The sequence below is a fragment of the Carya illinoinensis genome, chromosome 4 (genome assembly GCF_018687715.1).
Source record: "Carya illinoinensis cultivar Pawnee chromosome 4, C.illinoinensisPawnee_v1, whole genome shotgun sequence".
Taxonomy (NCBI): Eukaryota; Viridiplantae; Streptophyta; class Magnoliopsida; order Fagales; family Juglandaceae; genus Carya; species Carya illinoinensis.
This window is the reverse complement of record NC_056755.1, coordinates 1,441,051-1,468,615: the sequence shown is the minus strand read 5'-3', so window position 1 is coordinate 1,468,615 and position 27,565 is coordinate 1,441,051. Positions and strand designations below refer to the sequence as shown.

General features: G+C 35.2%; 3 protein-coding genes across 6 annotated transcripts; 1 reads left to right on the top strand and 2 right to left on the bottom strand.

Annotated features, from left to right (window-relative positions):
• Positions 1 to 3,242: 3,242 nt before the first annotated feature.
• On the bottom strand, positions 3,243 to 10,857 carry LOC122308249 (polypyrimidine tract-binding protein homolog 1-like). 4 transcript variants are annotated; one of them, XM_043121462.1, is made up of 10 exons: positions 10,571 to 10,857; positions 9,565 to 9,774; positions 7,446 to 7,508; positions 7,292 to 7,365; positions 7,110 to 7,205; positions 6,191 to 6,248; positions 6,014 to 6,118; positions 5,847 to 5,928; positions 4,059 to 4,171; positions 3,243 to 3,833 (listed from the first exon to the last, which is right to left on the bottom strand). In XM_043121462.1, the coding sequence occupies exons 1-10, from the start codon at positions 10,751 to 10,753 to the stop codon at positions 3,402 to 3,404; spliced, it is 1,416 nt and encodes a 471-aa protein (XP_042977396.1). In that variant the 5' UTR covers positions 10,754 to 10,857; the 3' UTR covers positions 3,243 to 3,401. The 4 variants fall into 4 exon arrangements, with proteins under 4 accessions (XP_042977396.1, XP_042977397.1, XP_042977398.1 ...); XM_043121465.1 differs by having other exon boundaries at positions 3,687 to 3,833; positions 4,106 to 4,171; XM_043121463.1 differs by lacking the exon at positions 7,110 to 7,205.
• A 730-nt stretch (positions 10,858 to 11,587) lies between these two features.
• Positions 11,588 to 18,023, top strand: LOC122308248 (KH domain-containing protein At4g18375-like). The gene is made up of 8 exons (XM_043121461.1): positions 11,588 to 11,742; positions 13,067 to 13,665; positions 14,283 to 14,714; positions 14,809 to 15,066; positions 15,166 to 15,432; positions 15,725 to 15,786; positions 16,140 to 16,211; positions 16,431 to 18,023. Exons 2-7 carry the CDS (start codon positions 13,087 to 13,089, stop codon positions 16,186 to 16,188), a joined length of 1,647 nt encoding a protein of 548 aa, XP_042977395.1. The 5' UTR covers positions 11,588 to 11,742; positions 13,067 to 13,086; the 3' UTR covers positions 16,189 to 16,211; positions 16,431 to 18,023.
• A 7,216-nt stretch (positions 18,024 to 25,239) lies between these two features.
• LOC122306743 (pentatricopeptide repeat-containing protein At5g15300) lies at positions 25,240 to 27,171 on the bottom strand. Its single transcript, XM_043119255.1, has one exon. The coding sequence runs from the start codon at positions 27,020 to 27,022 to the stop codon at positions 25,385 to 25,387; it is 1,638 nt and encodes a 545-aa protein (XP_042975189.1). The 5' UTR covers positions 27,023 to 27,171; the 3' UTR covers positions 25,240 to 25,384.
• Between the last annotated feature and the right edge of the window lie 394 nt (positions 27,172 to 27,565).

The following is a 27,565-nucleotide window of genomic DNA, read 5'->3' as shown; positions in this document are numbered from 1 at the left end:
CCTCAATTCATATATCAATTTAGAAAAATTTAAAACTAATCACAACTATTAAAACTTCATAGGGCCGAAATTCTCATATGCTATTTCTATTGATTTTTGTTTCCAACTTGTTTTGATCAACCTTTTGATCTATGACTTATAAATATGTGATCTTCAAACCAAACCATAACATGGTTTAAAAAGATGTCCTAAAACATATATAAGCTTCTAATTCAAGATCACATGGTTAAAAATTAACCAAAACATAAATTTAGCCAAGAACATCCACACTTTGGCTTATTTGAATATCTCTTTACATAAAATTTCATATCTTTGAAACTAACATCAAATATATTCAAAATAATAATATAACATGTATATAAGATGTTTAGGATCCTCCAATAAAATTATCAAAGTCATTGGAATAGGTTTAGACCACCAAAGAGTTAAACTTTCTCAAAACAGAAACTGTTTTTTCTCTTCCAGTTTCTAAGTTTCTAAATCTAAGAAAATCTTTCATCAAAATATTTAATCATTCAAAAATCCTCAACCAATAGTCATATATACATGTTAACAATACTCCATAAAAATTTCGGATCAATATCTATCCATTAGCTTGGTCAAAAACTCCAAACTATAACATATTCTCCAGTTTATCTCCCAGAATGACCTTTCTATAGTTTACATAATATTTCACTGACCAAATGATCTTCAAATGGGACAAATAAGATATCTATGTAAACTAGACTAAAAAAGGAACAACTTATATGAAGGAGATTTTATGATAAAACACTTATAAAAGCTTCGAAATAGGCGTGCAAAAGAACTCCTAAAAGCTGTCCGAGAGAAAGTGTTTGATATTCTTTTAAAGGAACGTGTAAATGAAGATAAGTTCGTAGGTGATGGCTGAAGATGCTTATGGACGAGATAAGGAAGATGATAAGGCTGGAGTTGAGAGTTGAGTGTAGTTTTCTCCTACCCAAAATATCTATAAAAGATTATCTCAAAATATTCTATCCAATAATATCTACAAAAATCAGTTTAAGATATTTTCCAAATGTGGAGTAGACTTGGAAGAGTAAGGTGGCTAAAATCTTTTCATGTGTATTTTAAATCTCTATTCTTAAGATATTTTTCAAATGTGTATTTTGCTTAGGTGTCATGATCTCACACCTTGATTTCCTTCACAATTCCATCTAATGGTTTCTCTTTGTGCCAAGTATCTAATACTATTCATTATGTGTGGTTAGGATCTTGCCATGTGTCCAAATAAAATTTCGCTAACTTAATTTGGACATTTCACACTTTGATTTTGAAAACACTGCACTTAGTTGTTTACCGAGGTTACTATTCACTCCAAAAATAAACGTAATAAACTTAGTACTGAAAAATCCTAAATATTCAATTAAGCCTAGTGGTGTAAACTATAATGTATTCTGACACTTCTAACTATCTCAAATAATTAAAAGCGCATTTCTGACACCATAGTGAGTGATAACACTAACTATGTTGACAGGCTAAAACCTATGCGATTAGTGGATTCGTGAAAACTTATAGAGTCTTCACGAGGTTCTTAAAGTCAATAGAAATTCCACAATTGAATTTCTAGCGGGCTGTTACAATGAATCTGCATTACTTTATGTTGAATTTTGAACTAATGTTTTTCTATTTTGATATGTGCAAACATGTAATTACTATACTCCACTTAACTATTGTTATTTAAAAAAAAGGTTGAAATAAGATTTTCTTCCCTATATATTAAAATTTTTATCAGGATTAATTTTTTATGAAAAATATTATTTTTTTCTCTGAAATAACCAATTAACCCAATTAGATAAATGTGCATTACACGTTACTCCTCTACTAATGTGTGTGTGTGTATATATATATATTTTGGAGTGATCAAACGCAGGAGAAGGTACCCAGATAACCTTATACATACAAGCCACACAAATTTCTCCACATCTGTCCTCCCATGCATATATATGCCAGCCAATGTGTGACCAGAAAAATAGCAGTCATTTTCTGCATTAATGTTGTCTGCCTCAGACCAGTATATCACATGCATAATTGCATATTGCCATGATTTGAAGGGATGTAACAGTACTTAGTTCTATCATCTTTATTATCCCCAATTTTTGTCGACAAAAACCTATAGTGATAATGGCTAACCCACCTAAATCAATTTGCATACAGCATTGACAACATTATAAAGACAATTTTCATGATTTATTATAGACAGATAAACTCGTATCCGTGGTCCTTTGTAATTATCGTCAATGATTTAGCTATATAGTTTGGTCAGGAGATTGTGATCAACGATGGGAACTGAAGCAGCCTTTGAATAACCATCTGATCAATGCTTAAGATAATGAAGCTAGGATCATTAATTAACGAGGTGACCATACGTGTTGTCTGGTCACCGGTCAACATCAATGAAGCAAACCAAAGTGGTCACTTTCTGATTTACACATACAGGGTTTTTTTATAGTGGGTTCTAGATCATGATATTCGGTGCTGTTTGAAAGCAGGATATTGAAATAATTAGCAGCTACTTACAATAGAATACTCCTAGAAGGCTATAACGGCTCATCTGCCCCAGCCAGTTGACATTGTCTTTAACCGGCAATGGAATCCAGATTCCAGCCAAGTTGGCGAATACAGACAAGAAAGTTATTTTATTTTTTATTTTTTTCAGTAAAAGAATAAATAGAGAGGGACCATAGCGTAAAGAACTCATAAATGAAGAAATACATTCTTAGTCCTCTCGACAGAAGCCAGGGCCCACAATCTCCGGGCTAGGTAAGAGTATACATTCAGAAACAAGTAGGCCCAAGCGAACATAACATCATGTCATCACGGATAGATGACAGAAACTGCTTAATTGTTCTCGCACAGGTTGTGAAACGTTCGATGGTCGGGCATCTTCATCTAAATCAAACCCTGCGAATTGGTCCCTTTCGGACACTCCTATTACCGTTGATCAGCTGAGAGCGGCAGAGACAGAAACCTCCGTTTTCCAAGCTACCAATAACTTGAAGAATTACCAATATATTGTCTAGTGCTGGCACAATATTGACTCGACCATATGCATTGCATGGAGGTTTCTATCTTCTCCGTTACTCTACTCACCAACCACCTCCAGGTTTAAGGTAATACCCACAAAATTCATTATAACTAGAAAATATAAAAGGTGGGTAACAAACGGTCAATTTCAAATGCACCCAAAATGGAAAGATTAGGATATCTGGAAGCATGCCACATTAAACAAATTTAAAACAGTTGCAAGTTTCTTTCAGGGTAGAATAAACACGATCAAGTTCCGGAATAAGCAAACGAATATGTGGAGAATGTGTTTACGAGATGTTGAGAGAGCAGGACAACAGAGACTAAAATTGCTAATATAGAAAAAAAGATACAGCCTATTGACCATAGTATGTATGCTGACCAGGAGGTGAAGCATCACCAGGTCGCACATTCGTTGGAACCATTGGAGAAAATCCCATTGAGGTAGTAGGAATTTGGCTGGTAGGTGTGAGTGGTGAGGAACCTGCTGGCACCGCTGCAGTGGCATATGCAGGAACCGAGCCTGCAAAAGGTTGACCAGGATAAGTGCTACCAACCGAGCCAAATGGGATTCTGCCAGCCTGCATGGTGGGATCCCATGGAGCCATCTGTCCACCAGGATAGTGAGGTGGCGCAGCACCTCCAGCAGTAAAATCATTTCCAGGATAGATTGGACCAGCCTGAGGATTTTGCCAAGTTGCTGGAGCACCAGGGAGACCTGACACTGGTTGCGCTGCAAGCAAACTCGCATCTGGGATTGTATAATCTCTACTTTTATCACTGTAAGCCTATAACAAACGTAAAACAGAAAGCCTGATTATCAGAAAATATTCTTAAAAGTATAATATAATATAATTAACAATAAACAAGGGCAGTTTAGCGTCAGGAAGCATACAGTCAAGGACCATATTCCATCAAGAAAGGACCGACTTTTTCTTCTAAGGATGTCTTTCATTATTTCCATTTTATTTATTTTTTTCTCATCAACATTAACTCAAATTACATATTTATACCTTTACATTGAGATCAGTATGACGAGAGTATGATAGATGAAGCTTACAATAGCCACCATCATATATGCAATGTCCCTCTAAAGCCTCCCTGGCAACTGCTGCGGTGCTAATATCTGAAGAGAACAAATCAAAAATCATCTGAGAGCCTCGAAAAGTTAAATTAAATTTTTAAAAAATAACACTACAGAATTTTTTTTTAAAATAACCTTAAAACTCAAATATAGAGAGAAGAAGCAAAACACAAACAAACAAACAGGGCAATAAATGAAAATACCAGTATCAAAGAATCAATAAGGTCCCAAATGCCTGAGCAACATTAAAAGGAAACAAAACCAGCCAAAATAAGAGAATAAGGGGTTGTTTGGAAGAGGTTTCATCTCATCCCATCTCATTTTATCTCATTCTAACATCCCTCAAACACAAACACTGTTCAATTTCAAATATTCAACCTTTTCATCTAATCATTACAATTTTTCCAAACTTCTCAACAAAACACAAAAAAAATTCAACTTTTTTAAATCTCAAAACAAATATAATATTAAAAAATTATATTTTCCAATATTTTAACTTTATAATATTTTTATTTAACATTTTCTCTCATTTCCCAAAATTTAATAAAACGTCATAACTCAAACCATTTAACTACTATTAACAAACCATTTCACTACCGTTCACAAACCATCTTACTACTATTAACAGATTTCTCATCTCATCTCATTCCCCTAGCATCCCCTAAGATAATGTGGTAGAAGTAAGACAACAATAGACCTTCAACAATACAACCAGCTAAACTGTTTAACCCATGCCTGTTGGTGGATCCTTCTTCATTTCTATCCCCTATTCTTCAACAAGTAAACAGGACACTTGAAAAAAATAAGTAAAAGTCTGCTGGTGAATTGACGGACTTGAATCTACACACTGCATTTGAACAGAGTGATAACAGGTTTATATTTCAAAAGCTCATATATTAAAATTTAGCAGTCCCACAACTCTTATTAAATAACTTAAGGTGCAATGAGATATCAACACTAGAGCAGGAACCAAAGATTGGCCTTCGCTGAGAGGTATGGTAGATTATAAGAATGTCCTTGTATCGCAAGATTGCATCAGTTTTTCAATGACATTATCCAATCATAGTCACTAAATAGTGCAACTTGCATTATAGATCACATACCATGATGATAATGGGCTCCCTAAACTCGATGGCACCCTAAGATAACAGTCAAAGTGACATACAAAATGAATTAGAACTATCCAAGGAAAAGCCCAAACCACATTTAGACCTACAAGTCAAAAGAGCTAGACAAGGTTACAATTGACAATTGGATCCCCTTAGAAATCACTATAAAGGGAATGAACTTTTCCTTCCTAGACAATGTGGGATTCCATTCACCACCTCTTGTGCTTAGTCTGGGGAATGAACTGTTCCTTCCTAGATAACGTGGGGTTCCATTCACCACCTCTTGTGCTTAGTCCGGGGTTGTGTTGGATGGGGTACCAGCCACTGGGTTCACTTAAAGGTTCAATGCTTGGCTAAGAACTGGGCCGCCTTTTTTTTTTGGTGGGGGGGATCAAAGATGACAAGTTGAGATTTTCAACCACATGGTCAAATGACTGAAGGAATTTTTCCGTCTTCGTTCGGTCTTGCTCAAAGTGAAAGGAACAAGGAAAAAACATGTGTAAGGATGCTAACATGCAAGACAGAGAATACAACAAGGTAAAAGGATGCATGAAATTAAAGCAATAAGAATTTGAGCGAAACTAAATATCACAAAGGAAGATACATACCAGGATATTGGATAAGTGCCTGGGTTTGACCATTCTTCTCAAATATAGCAATTTTCTGGACGGTACCGAATGCAGAGAAAACCTGTGACAGGGAAACCGGCACAACTGCATGAATAAGTGCCACCCAGTTTATTATCACTTCAAATTGGTAAGTGTACAACCCTCACCGTGTGAAGAACATCCACAGTGACAGCATACTGCATATTCTCTATCGAGGCAAGAAGAACATTACTCTCAGGTTCTTTCCTTTTTCCATCAGGCCCTAAAGCAGGCTGGAAATGACAGGTAGTTTGTGTCATGCACCACTGCCGAATGCAATCAATACCATAAGAACAAGAAGGTACCTGAGCAATTCCATCAATTGCAGTAGGATTAACGGGTAAGTATGGATTCGTATAGTCCCTGCAAGATTATGCAAACAAATTAATCACAGCTTTCATAAAGTGCTACTAGATAGAAACACATCCATGTTACTAAAAACAGAGACTGACACTCCATTACAATTATTTTTATCAAATTGGTAATAAAAAAATAAAGGCAACACAGCAAAAACCCAAGTTAAAATTTTGCTGAAACAGAGAGTAATCTGTTTTATTTTTCATCAAATTTTTTTACAAGTACTTCAAAACAAAATAAGAGTATAGGAAGTTACACCCAATTTCCAGTGAAATATAATTAACTAAAAAAGAGCATATCATGTTCTGAAAATTCAACTGCAAAAGAGTATTAAACTACTACAGTTAATTTCAGTCAACTCTCAAAGCACACTGAAAGAATATATGGGAAAATGCTTTACGATTTCCAGTGAGACTGGTAAAAGTGAAGGATGACAATGATGGTATCTAACAAGCCAAAATTACAATTCTCCTTCAGTTATCTAACATGCCATCATGTTGCAATTATAATTGCCTAGGATTGACTGCCCAGGATGATCACAATTGACTCCATAAAGAAGCAATGGTGGCACCAATGCTCCGTGACAATTAATAATAAACTCTGACTAGAATGACATCAACAAATGTATAAACTATTATCAAAGATTGAGGAAATTACTAAGCGGCCATGACAACACATCTGTGTTCTGCCTACGAGGCTTCACTAACCCCTAGATGACAAAAAGTGCAAAAAAAGATTAGCATAATTCAAAATCCAAAATCAATAACATACAAGAACAAATACAAAAGATTTGAGTAAGCAAAATTTTCAACACGAAAGCTCTTTTCTAAGGAAACAGATTACAGAATCTCCAGATTCCATTATTACCTGCTTCTGTGAGACTGGAACTTAATGTTCAGATCAGTGTGTGCCGAATATGAAATACGCAAGTGACATGAATTAACATGCTCTGGAAGCAAATACCTGTATTTAAACCATCAAAACACAATTAGAAAGCTCCCAAGCTTACCAAAGCCCAAAGGTGCCGAGGGGATGACAACAAGGCATACCTGGGTATGCTTCTTTCGTTTAAGGCATTCCTTGCTGCAGATGCAGTCTCAGCATCGCTGAACTGGATTAATGCCTACCAGATGCCATAGAATTAAGAGGATATCGCAATACAAATGAAATTTAAAAATAGATAGACTGCAGCTGGCACCACACCTGGAAACCTGCAGCCTTTTCAAAGGTAGCAATTTTATGCACAAAGCCAAAAGCAGAAAAGACCTGCCAAAAAACTCCAAATAGTCATGACTCCATCATATCACTCTTATTGAGAGATAGAAAAAGAAACTATCAGAAAGCAGCCCAGATGTAGATACTATCAGACAAAAACAAAAATTCCAAACAGATCAGAAATAAGTGCAGAATGACACCTGTACATATATGCGAGACCTTAGAAAGGAGTATGACGTACATGATAATAATTCCAAACTGCCTCCAACAAAAGAATTTAAATAAGAGACATCACCATCTGTGATTCAACCGATTTCAATAAAAAAAAAAATGCCACATAATTCCATCAGGATGCTAACTCTAAAAAATATAAGAATTAAATAATAGATAAATGCCAATACTGTATCATGCAACCAATATTCCCGAATTCTACACTACGGTTTCTAATAAAATTTCAACCAAAAACAGATAAGAGACTACCCGTCATAAGGTAAAAGAAAATCTTGGAGATGTGCTGTTCTTTTCAAACATACGCACTCAAATTATAAAATGTGATTATACCAGTCACACAGGAAAAAGTCTAATGGATGTGCCTGAAAAAACATTCTCAAACGTACTCAAATTATAAAATGATATTCCATTGAGTTAATATGAAACTGAGGAATTACCAATGCATCCAAGTCTGCCAATTCAACCATTATGTAAAGCTTGTTCTTATATTCATTGCCAGGGTCACCATGAGTGCCACCTTAGTGCAATTGGACCAGAAATGTAACCTAATGACATGGAATTTGCCACACAAGACAAGGGGAAGACATAACTGTGCCTTTCACACCACTAAGGCACACCGCATTAGACCTTTGGTTCATACATAATATAACCGACACAAAATAATATGTTTTTTATGTTTTAACATACAGCATCAGCGGCTGCTTCGAGACTAGGCCCATTTGTGTGCTCAATCAAAATGATTTTGTTGCATATAACCAATAGTTACTCAAATCTCTCAATGTGTGTGACATCTGATGTCATTGATGCTTTATAACCTTGGAGAATTGGAGAAAGTTTTAACTACTGGCAATTTGAGGAAAAGGGGTTTATATGTGATGGATTGGTGTTTCATCTGTAAAAAAGATGGCGAATCTTACTTACAAAAAAAGAAAAAAAAGAAAAAGATGGCGAATCTGTCAACCACCTGTTTCTTCATTGCGAAATGGTGATTGTCATGTGGAATGAGTTATTTGCAAGGGTAGGCATTGCTTGGGTGATGCCTTTTCATGTGGAGGATTTCTTGGCTAGCTGTCAAGGTGCAGCGGGATGTAGAGGCAGTACAGCTGAATGGAGGATGATTCCTTTGTGTCTGTTTTGGTGTTTATGGCTTGAGAGAAATGGGAGGTGCTTCAATGATTGTGAACACACAATGGGGGAATTTAGGGATTTTTTCTTTAGCACTTTTAATTTTTGGGTGAACAATCTAGTGAGGGATATGAATATTTGTAATGCCTTATTTTAGTACTATTTTTTTTTTAACTTGTATTTAGGTGTATTCTCTTGTATACTTCCTGTGTACTTGGGCTATGCCTATTTACTTGAAATAAAATGTCTTATTACCTATCAAAAAGAAATAACCTTGGAGAACTGATGCCCCATTTTACTCTTAAGTTATACTGACAAAACATTTGAGGTACCAGAGAAATAATTTTCCTTCATTTAGAATAGTTCTTGTTTTGATATTCACACAATATTTTACCAAGTTTCTCATTGTGATTCGTCATTTATGTAGCCCAAACTCCTAAAACTTCCTTCAAAAGTTGTAAACTATTGTTCAAGTTCCTTTTAAACTGATAAAACAATTTCCTTTTAAATTATTCTTTTGTTTGATTTATCCTTTACAACTCCTAATTGATGTCAGAAGGTTTACACTATTTGTGTAGAGGCTTTTCTGCCTTGTGTTGCAAAATTCCAAGAAAATTAAAGATTAGGCAGCTCATACCACTTTTTTCTTTTATTGTCTTTTAAAAAAAATTAAAATGCTACTTAATATAAGTGTTTGTACTTTATAATGTTTGAAAGACAAACAATGTAAGGGATCCAGTAAGGCACTAACCAAGTGAATCACATCAATGCTAACATCACCAGCTTCTACACCCTCAATGGTAACAAGCAAGACATTTCCAGGAACATCTCCCGGACTTTTGTTGTTCACAATTTCATGTCTATTTGAATATTGAATATACACAGTTTTGCCACGAACTTGTGCAGGCTCTGAAGATGATGCATAATATGAAACCATTGATATAGCCTGATTTAAATCTGCCTGCAAGAGTTGATATTTCTATTATAAATCATGCCCACAGCCTAAAGATGTGTATATATATTTTTGATGAATAAATAAATATATTGATCAAAGAATGGCAAAGCCAGTTACACTAGTCTAATGCCCTAACTAGGTAGGCACATTAGAGACAAGAAAATCTTGAAAAAGATGTGTATATATATATCTCTGGGTTACGCCCATTTATCGATATTAATAAATATTTACTTATCAGATAAAATGCGTACTTAGCAGAGAAAAAAATGCATCTTCATAAACCCGAGTTCCTACATTGAAAATAACCCATTTGCAATTCTTAGGCATTTTTACATGTCATGGAGGGGAACTAACAAGTAAACACTGCTGTAATTTTTTCCGAAGTTTCCCGGTTACCTATCTTCTACCATGCCAAATGGATGGATTCAAAACAAAATCGTTGACAATCATTGGAAAATTAGAAAACCGCATCAGAAACGCCCATATAATTAGCTCAACCCATAAATTCTCTCTCAGTCACATGTCATTCTTCGTGAAAGGGTACCGCTAAAAGTATCCATAAACCAGAAACCCCAGTTCAGACAGACACCAAATCAACCAAACGCATGTCACCAAGACCCATATCGTCATTCACCAAAACGCCTATTGTACGAACAAAATTTATCACATCTTCCTACATATCTACCAGCCTACACAGATAGGTACGCACATATAAACAAAGTAATTTTTTTAAAAGATACACGATAGCATTGAATTCCAGTAAAAAGTTATACTGACTCTTTCAGCAAAGGGAGGGGCTTACGAATTCGACGAAGGCCTGGTTGCGATTGGCGCCGACGTTGCACTTGGTGTTGACTATCTTGCCGAAGGGCTTGCAGAGCTCGATGAGCTCCTCCTCGGCGCACTCCCAGGGGAGATTGCGGAGGTGGAGGACCTTCGAGGGGGTCTGGGTGTAGCGGAACTGAGGCTGCCCCGATGTCGACATCTAGGGTTTTGGGTAAAATGGACGGTGTTTGGATATCAAGAAAGCGGGAGGATTTTCCCGAAAAATATGTGTAGGGTTAGCTCTACTGCCCTGGTCCGTGTAAATTTGGGGATATTTTATATACCGACGGAGGTCAGAAACAGAGCGCGTCGGCAATTTACTACTTTCTCCTTCTTTTCTTTGTTTTTTTCCCCCAATGAAATACTTCTCTCAATAATTAGAGTTATTATATTCAAACCCCTTACACTATATATTTATTTAAGAATTAAAATTAAAAAGATAAAAAAATAATAATAAATATGCAAATAAAATTATTGAATTGAATTTTTTTTAATAATTATTTATTATTTTTTAAAGATCATCATTTTATTTTATTTTCATTTAGTAGTGATAATAAAATGTTAATTAATTATTTTTTATTTTTGTATAGTAAAATGTCCACCATCGTAATGTGGAGTGGCTGCAGAGCCAACTTTGCATCAATATTATCAGGGTGATTCTATAATTTTATGACAGCTGGTTTACAACCATTCCAAATGAGACGTGTGCCATCCTGCATCTATATTCTATGCACCTTAAAGGGTAGTCGAATCCACGACAAATTTTCGGTTAATTTATTAAAAATAATAAATTTGAGTTTTACTATTTATTATTTTTATATATTATTTTTATTTTTATTTTTTATAATTATTGTTTAGTTTTATCTTTCTTAAATTTATTAAGTTCTATTCATTATTTATATCTTATATATTTAGTAAAAGAAAAATTATGTATAATATATAATGAGAGGATGATTAGTCGGTACTTGTAATTGTGAGAAAGATACGGGGAGAAAAGCATAAATATACCCTCGAAAAAATATCTAAATAAGAGCAGGTCCGGTCTAAACTCTAAACCCTAGAACTCGAACCCAGATCTCTTCCCTGCTCAATCACTCGTATCATTTGCTCAGATTTCGTTACCTCTAAATCTTTACCCTCTCGATCAAGGTATATCCCCAGTTTATACTTCTTTCTTCCTCAATTTTCCCCCTCTTACGTTGCTCTTCATATCCCATGCTATTCCTTTGTGTATTTATTTTTCAAAATTTTGATGTGGAATTCGGGTTTAAAGGATTTTTTATTGCTCGGATCTACATTTAAATTGTAATTTCTCCGTATCCGTCGTCTTTTTAATGCAAACAATCGTAGTTTTACTTAGTTGACATGAAACTCGACGTCGAGTGTTTTATTTATTTACACTCTAAATTATATTATACGTCTCTTGAGGGCAAATATTTTCTAGGATACTTTCTAATGAATTATTTCTGCTCTAAGGCCTTACGAATCGTGTTTTTCCACCGGTCCAATTCTCTTATAGGAGTGTTTGCTTAATATTTGTTCTCGAGGTTTTTCGTTGGAAACCCAACACCGTGGGTAGCCCAAGGGGTAAGGGCGAACTTATGTGCACCCATGTCAGGTTCGATTTCTACTGGATCAAGATGCGATTTAAGTGGTTGGCCATGACGGTGGGTTGCTGTGGTAGTCTCTCCAGGGGTTTTAGGTTCCATGAGTGAGTCCTAAGGGCTCTGCCATGGGGTGGTTCCCCCCCCCCCCCCCCCCCCCCCCCCCCCAAAAAAAAAGAAGGAAGAAAGATTTTGGTTGGAATCACTGTTTAAAATGTTTTTTGTTTATGATTTTGAATAAATGATTGTATTATTCAAGGTACGTAGAAACTCGGTTTGGGATGAACTATACGTGCGTATGTTGAGGTATCGAATTTTACATTGACTGTGAAAAGGTCGCATTGTGGGTTCGGTTGGTCCTGAAGTGGTAGCAAGGAGTCAGCGGCTCCATTGATTCAAATGGAGTTGGTTTTTCTTTCTGGATGTGATTGAAACTTTGGGTCATGGTTTCTTGGAGTTCTATGCAAAACAAATTGGAAAAGTCTGTTTTGTATAGATTCTGTGGATTTATAATGCCCTTATTGGTTTAGCGGCAAACTTCATGTTTTTGACAATGTTTCCTCGAGAGTATAAGTAATGTGATGGGTAAGATATTTTGATCGCATAATTGATATTTTTAGGGAGTTAGTAGATTTATTTGGAATTTTATCTCACCTTCATATACTGAACCAGGAAACTTATTTTTGAATTTTACTTTAAGACGTCCACTGGTGTTTGAATATGGGTTTGCAATGTATGGATTATCTCTCGCACTTTTGAGTTGTTAGAACTGAATTTGGCCAATCCATATAGCATTTTAGCATTCTTTTTTGCCTTTATTTTTTTGCGAGCATCTTTTCTTATCAGTTCGTGCATTGATTTGCTAACAGAATATCAATCCATTCTTCCAATGGCCGGTCAGAGGAATACTCATGGCAAGCGAACCCATTATCAGTCTGACTATTCTGATAATGGAGGAAGTAAAAGGAGAAATCCTGGTGATGATAGAGACCAATTTGTCATAGATTCAGAAGATACTGTTTACCGGTATTTGTGCCCTGTAAAGAAGATTGGAAGTGTTATTGGTAGGGGAGGGGACATTGTGAAGCAGTTGAGGACAGACACTAAGTCGAAGATTAAGATTGGTGAGACAGTGCCGGGATGTGATGAACGTGTTGTTACCATCTACAGCTCCAGTGATGAGACTAATGCCTTTGAAGATGGTGGTGATTATGTTTGTCCAGCACAGGAGGCTCTTTTCAAGGTGCATGACAGAGTTGTTGCCGAAGATTCCCACGGTGATGAGGAGTCTGATAGAGGTCAACAAGTTACTGCTCGGCTTCTTGTTCCATCTGATCAGATTGGTTGTATTATTGGAAAAGGTGGACAGATTGTTCAGAATATTCGTAGTGACACTGGAGCACAAATTCGCATTCTCAAGGATGAACATTTGCCTCCTTGTGCTTTAAGCTCTGACGAGCTCGTACAGGTGTTCTGGATGAATTGCAGTTCGCACTATCCTCATCTTGCTTTTGTTACTGTGCATTTTGGGACCTATTTTAGATTCTCCTGTTGCAAGAAATTGTAAAAAGAAATTTAATAGCCGAAGAAAATGTAATTTTGACATTTATGGGAAGCATTAGCTTGCTGTATGGTGAAGCATGGTATGATTTTTGCTAAAAGGATCTGTAATGGTATTTTTTTTACTGGTTGCAATCAGCTTTGGTTTTAACGCAACATGTTATCTGAGTTTTGGGGTGGAGACGATTGCTCATTTGTATTGCTGCTGGCTTCCTTTTTTTTTTTTTTTTTTTTTTTTGGGGGGGGGGGGGGGGGGGGGGGGGGGGGGGGCTGGGATACTAACTTGGTTCAATTCCTTTGTCCTTCTAGGATATGTATGGCAGAGGTCTAAGTTCATCTGATGAGTTTTTTTTTAATGTTTATTTTTTAGATTTTCGTAGTTGAATATGGTTAATTATTTTAGTGTTGGGAGAGTGAACCTTGTAACTTTTTCACGTATTTATTTGTTTCTTGTGTGCTGGCTGTAGTAATCTGGGGAATCCTTTGTAACGTTTCACTTATTTATTTGTTTCTTTTGTGCTGTAGGTATCTGGGGAATCCCTGGTTGTGAAAAAAGCTCTGCATCAAATCGCATCTCGCCTTCATGATAATCCATCACGATCTCAGCACATGCTTACTTCTACTGCACCCAATATGTATGCATCCGGTGGTTCACTCATGGGACCAACTGCTGGTGCCCCAATTGTGGGCATAGCTCCGCTGATGGGCCCTTATGGAGGAAGCTACAAGGGTGATACTGGAGACTGGTCACGCTCCTTATACTCTGCTCCCAGGGATGAGGCATCTTCAAAAGAATTTTCTCTTCGTCTTGTTTGTCCCACTGGCAACATTGGAGGTGTGATTGGGAAGGGTGGTGTCATAATCAATCAGATCAGACAGGATTCTGGGGCAGCCATTAAGGTAGATAGTTCGACCGCTGAAGGAGATGACTGCTTAATAACAATTTCAGCAAAGGAGGTACATTTTTCTATATTTGTAGACGTGTTCTGTGGGCACTTAATCACAAGTATTATATTATGGAGGTCTAATGATTTATAGACTGGTATTTCAGTTCTTCGAAGACTCATATTCTCCCACCATAGACGCAGCTGTGCGTTTGCAACCAAGATGCAGCGAGAAACTTGAAAGAGATTCAGGAGCTATCTCGTTCACGACCCGCCTACTTGTCCCCACTTCACGAATTGGCTGTCTTATTGGTAAAGGAGGAGCTATTGTAACTGAGATGAGGAGACTGACCAAAGCTAATATTCGCATACTCTCAAAAGAGAACCTCCCTAAAGTTGCATCTGAAGATGATGAGATGGTGCAGGTAAGCATCACCATGGTATTTTGGAATTGTATATTTTTTTAAAACATTATTTCACTGATTTTGTGGTTAATTTGGATGGTAATTAATGTTGATAATCAGATTTCTGGAGACCTTGATATTGCCAAGGATGCACTTATACAAGTAGTGACGCGATTGAGAGCAAATCTTTTTGATAGAGAGGGTGCAGTGTCTGCATTTCTTCCAGTTTTGCCTTATCTGCCTGTCTCTGCAGAAGGTTCTGATGGTTTAACTTATGAAAGTAGAGATGGTAAAAGACACGGTCGTGGGCATTCTTATGCTGGTGGCTATGGTGGCTCTAGCGATTTGGCAGCAGCTGACAGTTATGGAACTTATGGTGGTTCGCAGGTATTTTTTCATCTTGTTATAGAGTTGTTTACCAACCTTTCAAAACAATTAAAGTAATAATTCTATTACCATTATTTTTATATTTATTCTGTTCATTACTCAAATTCCTTTTCTGATTACTTTTCCATGTCTTTATACATATCTCTCTCAGACCTGTCTGCTGTCTTGTCCTAATCCCATACACTAATGTATCAGTACACGATCAATTCAATGCTTTGAAATATGTTGATCAGTTGCACTAGCTTCTATCTCTTGTTTGTTTTGGAATAATACGTCTTCATGTGATTTGTAGATTGGAGGTGGTGCTTATGGAGCCTATGGTGATTATTCTTCCGGGCGTACTGGTAGCTCTGGGTAAGAGTTTTTCTTTCTTCACTATCGTTCTATTTACTTGGACTGCACCTTCTATTTGTGTTTTTTCCATTCACAAATTCTTTGTGTGATTATTGGCTAATTGGATCTGTTCCAAACGCAGTAGAAAGAATGATTCAGGTTGACAGCTTAAACCCCCTTCTTTTCTTTAACCTCTATGGATACGAGAATCCTTAAAGTTTCTGATTACATGACTTAGAATGCAGAATGGATCTCTGTTTTTGGCTCATTTTCCAATGCATGTATTCTGGAAGTTTCTAGTGTTGATTTTGTATGGTCACTGTTTTCACGTGATGCCTTTTTAAGCACTAGTCTGATATTACATTTGTTACCAGGTTGTCAGGCCAGAACCCTTCTTCTCGTCGGAGAAACTATGGTTACTAGTGTTTTCTGATTGGTCCCTGAAGGTAGAGTCTGGTTTTCATTCAATTGTGTTTTGTTTATTAATATGACTGGATAGATTTCCTTTAGTAGCCCAGTCTCGCATTAGTATATGACACTTTGATATCATAACCTCCCAATCTCCCATATATAGAATTCTTATCAAAAAAGAAAAAAACTCCCTGTATATAGAATTCTGATGCACTTGTTTTCCCTTTGTTGCCTTTCCCTTCCCATTAAAACAGCTGAAATGTGTGAAGCCTGAAGCCAGCCTACTGCCTCTTTTGATGAAGCCTACTGCCTAAACTGGAAGACCAGATGAACCAGGATTTGACATTCTTCTGGCCTACCTTGACGCTTCTATTTAGAGTGGAGATCTTCTACACATTTAGATTTGCCTTTTCCATGTTACCAAATTTCCCAAGCTCAATGTCTTCTGCACGTACCCAAGAACCTATATATCCGGATTGCCTTTTTACTGCATTTTTTTCCAGTTCACATTTCGTTCAACTGAAAACCTTGTTGCTTCCAGCCTCTAGTAGTTGTATTAGTGTTGGATTTATTTACCTGACAGTTCTCAGCTATGCAGCCTGATCTTTGTGCCTTTTAATTTACTGGAATTAAGTCGATCTTCTGAAATTACTTATAAAAAAAAGTTGATCTTCTGAAACCTAAAATACCAACCACTAGGGGTTGGCTTAAGTGGTAAGAGCCTTATCGTTTGCACCCATAAGATTCAAACTTATGGGTGCAAACGATCTCTAGAGGACCGCATCTCATTGGCAAAAAGCTGATGATTTACCCAATCCATGTGATTGAGACACATTACTTTGGTCTGGAGTTTAACCGGGTAAAAGACAAGTTGCATTTGTACGATCTCGGGGATTCCACACAAAAAGGAAAACTAAACCAATAATGCTGTAATGAAGCAGCTTTTTTATTTTCGATTTCAGGATTGATATTTGCTATTATGCCAATCTAAAAGCAGATATCAAGATTCAAGGCACTGTTGAAATTGGTTTTATAATGTTATAATTGTGATATCCATCTGTCTGTGAAACCTTAGCTTTAAGGAATCTGATTAAAATAAGCTGTGTTTTTTTGGTCTTCATTTTCATGATTTTCTGTGACTTTGCGAGCCACTGGAACCACTTGAAAACAGCATTGTGAAGCCTACATAGTGATAGTACAACAGGATATTTACTGAATCCGTTTCAACATGATTAGCTATGTATGCGAGTTGGTGGTTATGGAGACTGACTTTTCTGGATAGCCAATCAGGTGTGCATCCAATAGTGTTTATCTTTCAACTTAAATGATGCATGGCTGTATCACTGAAATGCATGCTTCAATAAATTCTTTCTGGCAGTTCTACTGTCTTGCCAGCAGGTTCATTTTTAAATTAGATATATAGTGATAGCGACGGAGTTAATCACCAAATTAGGTTATAAAGTCGCCTACTTTTTTAAAGCCTGGTTGTCTGGCAATTGTTTCTGCGTTTAGGTAAGATTGGGTGTTTGTATATCGGTTATCTTGTATGCCATTTCATGGATGCTTGGAACTATGTATACTTTTGGAGGCTGATTTGTAGATTCCTTGGTGGTAGTCAATACTTGACGATTCTTGGGGTAGGTCAGTTCACACACTGTGGGCTCCATTGTGACGCCAAATTTGTAGCTCATTGGAAGACTGTCAGTCTCATTTGCAATTCATTTGGCAAGTTTCTATCTGGTATGTGTATAATTCATTTTGCCTTTATTATTGTCAGTTGTAGTATCTTTGTTTGTAATGAATTATAAATAATATTTCTATTTCATTTTTGGGTGTTTGTGTTTGTATTTATGTGCATGTGTATGTTTACGAGGGCAAAGGCCAATGTTAACTGATCCCATCCCCAAAAACAGTGAGTGGGTTTGCTATATCTGACGTTGTTTTCAAACTTCTATGAATCCTTGGTGCTTTCTATTTGCTAAGATATACTTCAGAATGAAGATTTGATGCAGACTAATGAAATGGTAACTGTTCTACCCAACGATGGAGTTTTAAAAGGAAAATAATTGATTCTACGATTTGTATCTATTCAAAGCTCTTGAATATGACAGGCTACAATATTTGCATGAAATGTGTGTGAAGCCACAGCTTATTATCTTGTGAAGATATAATCTATTAAAAATCATATTCCACAAGCTTTGCCTTGATGGTTGAAAACTCTCCAAACCCTGCCAATTAGGCTTGGGTTTGAGCTAGGCAGAACCAGACGGTGGATGTGTTTGTTGCGAGAAGATTCGAGAAAATCCAGCCTAACAATCGAAGTGCCTAAAATTTAATCCGGTCTCTGATCTTTGTCAAAATAAGTTGCTTTTGGAATATGTAAGTTGCGGTAGTGTAAAGAGCACTGGAGAAACTTGCTAAAATTTGCTTAAGAACGAAACTTGAAGTGGAAAACATGGTACTTTCGTCTGGTATTTCTACAAAAAAAACTTGATGAAAGTATCTTTTCTTTGTTTTTCGATGGTCCGAAGCGAGAGTTAGTACTCAAAGAGTGTCGTTGGCTAGCTTGAAGCCTTGACGGATATATAGAGGTTCGACTAATTGACAAGCGTGTAACCTTTCGAACTGTTTCTAGCAAAGGACCAGCGTCAAGAGTTGAAAGGAACAATGATATTGAAAAATATCGCAAATTTGGTGTATTTTATGTTGGAGCTAACCCACTAGTGATCAGAAAATTGGTACCCAAAGCGTTATTAAAAATTAAATAACTAACGGTCTAAAAAGAAGTTTGTACGGAGACTTCTGCGAAAAATTATATTAGTGTAGCATAAATCTATTTTTCTTATTGGATACAAAGAAATCCCGAAACATGGGTATATGTAGCAAAAAAATAATAAACTACCTGATAAAATTATATAATTCATTCTTATTGGTTATTGCACTTCACGGCGATCTATGTTAAATATCAATGGTTTTTAAAGTAGCTGATCAAGCAAATCAGCTTTTTGTCTTGTCAAGGCTGTAATTAAAAAGAGCAAAAAACCCTCTTACATTACGACCAAGTACTAAAAACCAGAAGACAGAAAAAAAGAGACGACCTGATGCCGCTGGCATAGTTATCCTCGGCAGTGGCGGCGTGTGTAGAGGCATGGTTGATATAATAATTAAAAAAGAAAAGTTGAGGTGACGTCTGAAGTCAACCTAAACATCTCGATGTCATGTACATGTGAATTAAGAACGCATGGTGCAGACACAAGTTGAGGTTCTAAGGTACCAAGAATTCATCGTTATAATTATTTTAAATTTTTATATAAAATATAATAAATAATTTTATTTTATTTTTATTTTTTTAATTTTAAAATAATAATAATATTAAAATATAATATTTTAATATTTAATCTTAAAATTCAAAATTCTCATTTAAAAAATTTCAATAGCAAAGTAGAACTAGATTCGGTATAGCCATTTGAAAATTTTAAGTTTTAAAATAAATTATTTTAATATTATTATTTTTTAAAATTTAAATAGTTAAAAAAAATTAAATTATTTATTATATTTTGTATATAAATTTTTAAAAAATTAATAATAAAATAAAAATTTTAAATTTAAGATAAAAATTTTATATAGACAAACTGAACGGACGTGGATTTGGAGGTTAATGGAACGGAGCTTTGATCCGTATCATCATCTTTTGTTTGGCTTAGATATTGACCAGCTTATTTGTTTACTTATGCCCTGTTTGTATTGTAAAAATGTTTAATTTTTATCTTATTTTATTTTATTATTATTATTTTTTAAAATTTTCATACAAAATATAATAAACAATTCAATTTTTAAATTTTAAAATAATGATAATCCTAAAAAATAATATTGTAACCATATTTTATTAAATTTTTATCTAAAATCATCTTATCTCATCTCATTATCTAAATTAGAAAATATATTGATTTATTTTATCTCATCTAATTATTAGAATTTTTTAAAAATCTTCAAAAAAAATATAATAAACAATTCAATTTTTTTAAATCCACAAATAAAAATAATATTTTAATAATATTTTATTTAATTTTTAATTTTCAAATCATCTCTAGAGGTGTAAATTGGCCGGTCTAGACGGGAAAAATCGATTAGATCGAACCAAATTTTAGATTAGTCGGTCTCGATCCAATAAATTGTGAACCAAGGCCATTTAGTCTGGTTTCAATGTTTATAAATTTTAAACTAGACCAGATCGAATGGACTCAACTTATATATATTTTTTTAAAATATTTTTAATAATTTAGTATATTATTTTTATATAGTAATTGTATAAATTAATGATGTAGTTTTTATCTAATTTATTCTTATTAACCATATACAATATTTTTTAATGAGTTAGTTACATAATTGCATTAATAATACCCTTAATTTTAATTTAATAATTTCAATAATTTTTTTATTAATTTATTTAAAAAATTAAACAAAATAATTAGACCGACGCATTAATAGCTATCAGTCCAGTCCAATCCAATCCATGTTGATGTTCAGTTTTATTCGGTCAGAAAAAAATAATAGACCAAAAATTTTAATCCATCACTTTCAGACGAGATCGATTTACACTTTACTTATCTCAATTTGGTATCCAAACCTCCCACACTCTTAACTACTAGCACTCTTTCCATGACTGCTGGCTGGTGCTGAGCCATCTGCTTTGGAAAGCAAGATAAAATGCATGTAAATCATCAGCCAATTGTAAAACGTGCTTGCCCCCACACATGGACAAGATGATGCACCAAAAAACAAACGACTATTTGGTGTAAGATTATGGGAAATTCACTTTTTGAAAAAAAAAAAATATTAGATACCACCCCACTTGGCTAAATTCCGAATCTTTTGCCATACATCTTTTGCCACGTTTACCAGAGGAGAATATTTGAACTATACAAAAATTACATGAAAATAAATTTAAAAATTATTATAATTTGATATGGTATATTTTTATTATAAAATAGATATAATAAATTCTATAAAATTATATTAATTTATAAATTTATTTTATATAATCTATTTATATTTGTAGTAATTATTCCAATAATATGATTTTAAGTGAGATACCACGTCAAAAGCTATGGCCATATTAAAGGACCGGAAGAAGTCTAAGAGCAATGGCAATGCTAAGTCCAACTTTTAACTAAATATGAAAAAATACATCCAAATTGGTCTAGTTATACTTGTAAAGCTTGACATTTGTGCTACAGTAAATCTTATAACATTTTCAAACATGGCGAGCCACTATTCTGAGTTCAAAAGTATATTTTATTATTTTATCTCCTTCCCTCTCTCTTTCCCTCATTTTTTACCTTCATTTTTTGTTCCTTTGTCTTGGTAAAGTTACCCACATCTGTCCTTCTATAGTAAATTTTTAATAATTTTATTTTTTAATAAAATTATTAATTAATATATGAGGTGTATTTATAAAATATTAAAAAAATAAACATTATTAAAATAAATAATATTATATTATTATTTAGACTTTAAAATAACTAGTTCAATGTGGATTAATCTGTTTAGAAATCCATATTATACCATATTATAGCTAAAAGACTATATTTAAGTTCTATTTTAGACTTGGCTCTTAATGAGAAGCCAAGCAAAAGTGTAAGGTGATGGGATAGATCTTTAATTTGGATTTATTTGAGATTAAGAATGAGATGAGATAAAAATTTTATAAATAATAATAAGATAATTTATAAATAGTAATGAGATAATTTAAGTAGAATAATTTTTAAATTTTAAAAAATGAAAAAAAAATTGAATATAAAATATTATAAAATTAAAATATTATTATAAAATAGTTTAAAAATATTATTTTTGTTTAAAATTTTTTAAAAATTTGAATTATTATTTATTTAAAAGTTAAAAAGATAATAACAATGATTAATTTAAAAAATTTGAATATATTTAAATTATATTCAAAAGAAAAGAGAATAAAACAGATGAAATGAAAATTTTAAAATGACATATTACAAACGAGCATTGAGCAATATCTCTCTTGGTTTCTACAACCATGTAATGTCACATCCAACACTGTGAACCCTGGAGAGAGGAAGAAATTGGACCGTCCAGCGGGTATAGATGTCCTTTCTGCCAAAAAACTAGTCAGCATCATTTAATACTTGTTTTGAATGGCATGCATATCAATAGATTGAATAGATATTTCTTTATGAACTTGAGAGGTCCTGATCTGTTAGCTGCAAACCTCATTCGTCCACACACTGCCAAGATGTAATCAGTCCAATCGGCCTCTGCCTCTCTACTTGTTTATACTGACTATCTTCGGGACATGAATGCTTGTTTCTTTCCTTTTCGTGAAAGTAAAGGGAGGGAGCCTGTTTTCATTATCCCACTAGGGAAAGGTTGCCTTTCTCGTCTGGGGAAATTCCTTGCTCTGTCCACTTTTGAGTTCATGGTAGTTTGGGCTCTCTTGGATTGGTTGAGTTGGTCGGAATGTCTGTCTGCAGCCCATTTGGGAAAAAAAATATTTGGTTTTGCGAGTTGATGGGGAGCTTCCTCTATGATGTGGACCTATTTTCATCTAGAGTCTTGCATGTTAAAATGAGGTCATGTAATGCAGCCAAGGATGACTTGCCGGCAAAACTTACATATACATGATAGTATCTATGTATTTACCATGCATACATGCTGATCATGGTCGAGCTATCCGGCAAGTCATCTCTGGCTATGTAACTGCCTCCTTTTGTCATGCTGGATTTATGATGATAATATCAAGAATGACTGTGCTGATGGGGATCGTCACCAATATTGCTGCTTATTTGGCTGCTGGATGCGGTTTTCCATCTGTAAGTTAAGTGAACGATCGAGCTTCCCATTGCAGATTTCTCATTTGAGCGTTTTGCTGCTTCTACATGAGGAGGTCATTTACAATAATATTATTTGTCCAGCATTGCAGATTTTACAGATGAAATCATAAGTTTTTCTGGATGTGGTCACATACTTCAGGTGGCTGCCTTCCCTGCATCTCGGTTTCAAGCTGTTCACACTGTTTGACATTACATCCTTTACATAGATATAAATATCAAGATTATTGTTTTCAATTCTTTAGTTTACAAATCTATCTTTTTTTCAGGTAACTTACAATAAAATAGCCTTTGAGACAGGTTTTTTTTTTTTTTTTCTTTATTTTGGGGGGTGGAGGGGAATGGGACTAGATGTTGATCTAATTTCTTTGAAATCAGTCTTATAGACATCGATCCTTTCTAATAAACTGTTCTTTACTCGAGGATTCTGATATGAGGGTGAGTGCGAGTATTGTAAAAACAAAGTTGACATGGATTCAGATTTACCGGTGATTAGGCTCTGTTTGAAGGAGAGTTGTGACGAGTCGAGAATTTTTCACGAATAATAGTGAGTTAAAATGGTAAAGTTAGTTTTGTGAAATTTAAAAAATTAAAAAAATAATGAATTTTACTTATAAAGAGTTGTTAAGTAGAAGAAAAATATGATACTCATGTGTGGTAAAATTTTGAATTGAATTGAATCTAGTGATTTAAAAATTATGTTTAGACGTTACTCTTGATTTAAAGTTATACTGAACTAGTCTAAATTTCAAACTGGGCAAGTTGAACATATCTTGACTCTAAACACTTCAAATGTTTATCTTCCCAGCTATACAACAATATAATTACCTTTCTGTTCCAGCAGACCGTGTCTCCACCGTCTTTTAAATCTGGCTTCGTTTCGATCTTTGAGTGAAAACAGCTTTGGCTTCGACTTACGCTAAACAAAGGAGTAGTTATATGGGATTTCTTAAAGCAATCCAGCTCATGGGTCTCATTTCTTGATGTTTCAAAAAAAGAAACATTCTGCTAATCCATCAAACTTAATTTCTTTATTTATTTTTTATTACTAAATATGTAGTACAAGAATAATGAATAAAAAATTAATTAATTTTTTTAAAAAATCAAATTAAAAAATATAAAAATATATAATATGTGTGAAAAATGAAAATGATGATAACAAAGCTCATACACTAATTTCTGCACTTTTTATAAAAGGAAAATGATATACCTTACTACTCCACCATAATTCATTTACTATTTTTTTTTATATTTAATTTTTTTTAATTTTTTATTTTACTTAATAATTAAGAAATGAGTATTAGTAAAATTATATATATTTTTAATTTTTTCGTAGTGATTAAGAATATTAAAAAAATATTTAAAAGAAAATAAAATAAAAATAAAAATAATTGTAATTAAGTAGTGAATGGGTAAAAAAAAAAAAAGAAAGGGTAATCACGTGATAGTGCTAGATCAATATTCTTTCTCTGTGATTACAGTAGGTAAGTCAGCAATCCACATCATGGGGAGAAAGCTACATCGATAGTACATTAATTAAACCTTCTCTGACAGGCAGACCAGACACGAGAAGAAGAAGGCCGACCGTGACACGTACACTGAGTGAGACGGATGGATGAGCGTCTGCAAATAAGCAGACAAGGGTGATGGCTGCACCCACAGCACCTTTCAGAAAAGCGCTCAGCTTTGAGTCATTTCTTCATCTTGATCTCTCTTGCTTTATTGGCTCCCTGGCCATTTTTCCGACAGAAAGCGAGGAGGGGGAAAGACTAGCCAATAACTCTAGTTTGGTTAATTGCGGATCGATGTGAACGATTGGAGCTGGGTATCTGCCTCTTCAGACCAAGTTTGAGCAAGTCACAAGTCCAAAAAGTCAACCGCTTATGTTTGGGTTTGATAAGGCTCCACTCATTTATGGTTCTGCTCGGCAGATTTCTATTTTAAATTTTAAGATAAAATATTAAATTATTATTTTAAATTTTAAAAAAATAAAAAAAATAAATTATTTATTATATTTTATATAAAAATTTAAAAAAATTATAATAATGAGATGAAAATTTTACGTTTGAAATGATAATTCTTAATAGCCAAACAGTAACTTAATGTGTCAACTTCTTCTTTTTAAGTAATTACGTTAACTTCTATCTGAGAATCATTCGTGGAAATGTAAAATCGAGCACTAATTGTGGTCTTAGAGGAGTGTATAGTAACTAGCTTGCAATTCTCTCAGCATCCAATCCAATCCAAAACTTTCTTGTTTGTCTCCAACAAGTTGAACAAAAAATGGTCCTATGCTAGATGCAATTATACTCTTTTTTCTTTTTTTTTTTTAAATATTAGTGACCAGCATATCACCTATTTGAAATCCTGGACTTCCACTGAGGTTTTGAATCAAATAAAAACTGCATGAGAGCTCTGTCATCTGCTTCAATCAGGCTAAAGCCAGGCTCCTTCCTCACCCCACTGTCATCCATCAACTTTCTCATCTTCTCAACCCCATCCCACTCGCCCCTTGAAGCATATATGTTAGATAGAAGTACATAATCCCCACTCTGGTCCCTTCTCATTTCAAGTAGCCGCTCATTTGCACGCCTTGCCAATTCAACATTTCCATGTATTCTGCATGCCCCAAGCAGAGTCCTCCACACAATGGCATTGGGCTCAATTTCCATCGAGTCTATGAACTCAAATGCTTCCTTTAGTTGCCCTGCTCGCCCGAGCAAGTCCACCATGCACCCACAATGCCTAATGTTTGGCTCGATTTTATACTCATTCTTCATAAGATTGAAGTATCCTCGTCCCTCTTCAACTTTTCCTGCATGACTGCAAGCAACCAAGACACCGACGAAAGTGATTTCATTTGGTCTGACTTTCAACCTCCTCATCTTGACAAACAGATCAATTGATTCCTTGGCGTGGCCATGGAAAGCCAAGCCTCCTATCACTGAATTCCAAGTAGATACATCTCTGTCTCTCATCCCTCTAAACACGTCGAGTGCTCTCTCAATATTCCCGCACTTGGCGTACATATCTATAAGTGCATTCCCAAGTAAAATGCTCAAATCTCCAGAAAAAATTTCCAAAAGGCTGCAGTGTATCTTCTGCCCAGCATCTAAATTTCCCAAATCAGCACAAGCGGACAATAGACTTAACATGGTCACCTCATCTGGCCGCTCTCCCACACTTCCCATCTCCTCAAACATCTCCAGTGCCTGTTCATTCAATCCGCAAAGCACATACCCCGCAATCATCGCATTCCAAGTCACCACATCTCTCTTTGGAACCTTGTTAAAGAGTTTCCTAGCGCTCTCCATCTCCCCTTGCTTCACATATCCCGTTATCATGACATTCCAAGATACCAAATCTCTAACCGGCATTTCATCAAAGAGCTGCCTCGCAATACCCAACTCCCCACGCCTGGCATACCCAGCCGTCAAGGCTGACCAAGGTACAACATCCCTTTTCGCCGATTCGTCAAATAGCGCTCTCGCAACACTCAACTCCCCACAATTTGCATGAAAATAAATGAGGGTATTTCTAATAAACGTATTTGACTGGAACCCATACTTCACCACCTTCCCATGAAACCCAAATCCCATCTTGACCCAAGAGAGCCTAGTGCAGGCTTTGAGTACAAACGGGAAAGTGAAGTTATCGGGCTTTACATGCCGATACTCCATCCTTTTGTAAATCGAAATCGCGTTTAAAGGGTCGGGGCTCTGAGCAGAACCTCTAATCATGGTGTTCCACATGAAGTTGTCTGGTTCCGTAATATGAGCGAACAATTGGTGCGCGTATTCTATGGTACCTGAAATAGCTACTGCACCCGCGAAAATGATCTCTCTGAGAGCAGAGGGATTGGAGTTGAAGCCGTTGACGAGTACAAAAGCATGGGCTTCTTTCAGAGCCCGCAGGCTGGTGCATTTTTGCCAAATGGGTGACCGTTGGGGACGGTTGGCACTCCTGTCGTTCGTTCTCTTTCGGATCATTACACGCAGTTCTGTTTAAATGTTCCAAGCCATATATATTTCTCATTTTTTTTCTATTTGATTTTTTTTTTTCAGCAACGCTATGTTTTTCATTCTGACCGTAATTCTTCAAAGAGTAAAACAGAAAGAGAGAGCACTTTGAATAAATGCTGCATTTTTTTCATAATAAACATGGCTTGGGCTCGGCTTGCTGTACAAGTTCGTTATTGCTGTGTCCTAATCGTTGTCAAAGAAGTTAAAGCCCAACTCATATGAAGGTTTCAGACCCACGGCCCCATCGGGCCCAGGCCACTTAGCAATTTAATGGGCAACTGCATCTTTTTTAATTTTTTTGCCTCCCCTTTTTTAATTTTCAAAAAATATAATTTTATTGGATAGTCTGAGGTACAAAATGGAGGATAGAAACCCCTCGCCAGTCCCACCGCGGACGTCTGAAGTCCACCTTACAATATTATTTTATTGAAAATATATAAGAAAAATAATAAAATAGTAAACGTATGGAAAATGCTAATATGTACTTTAAGTTTATCTCTTCATTTTAAT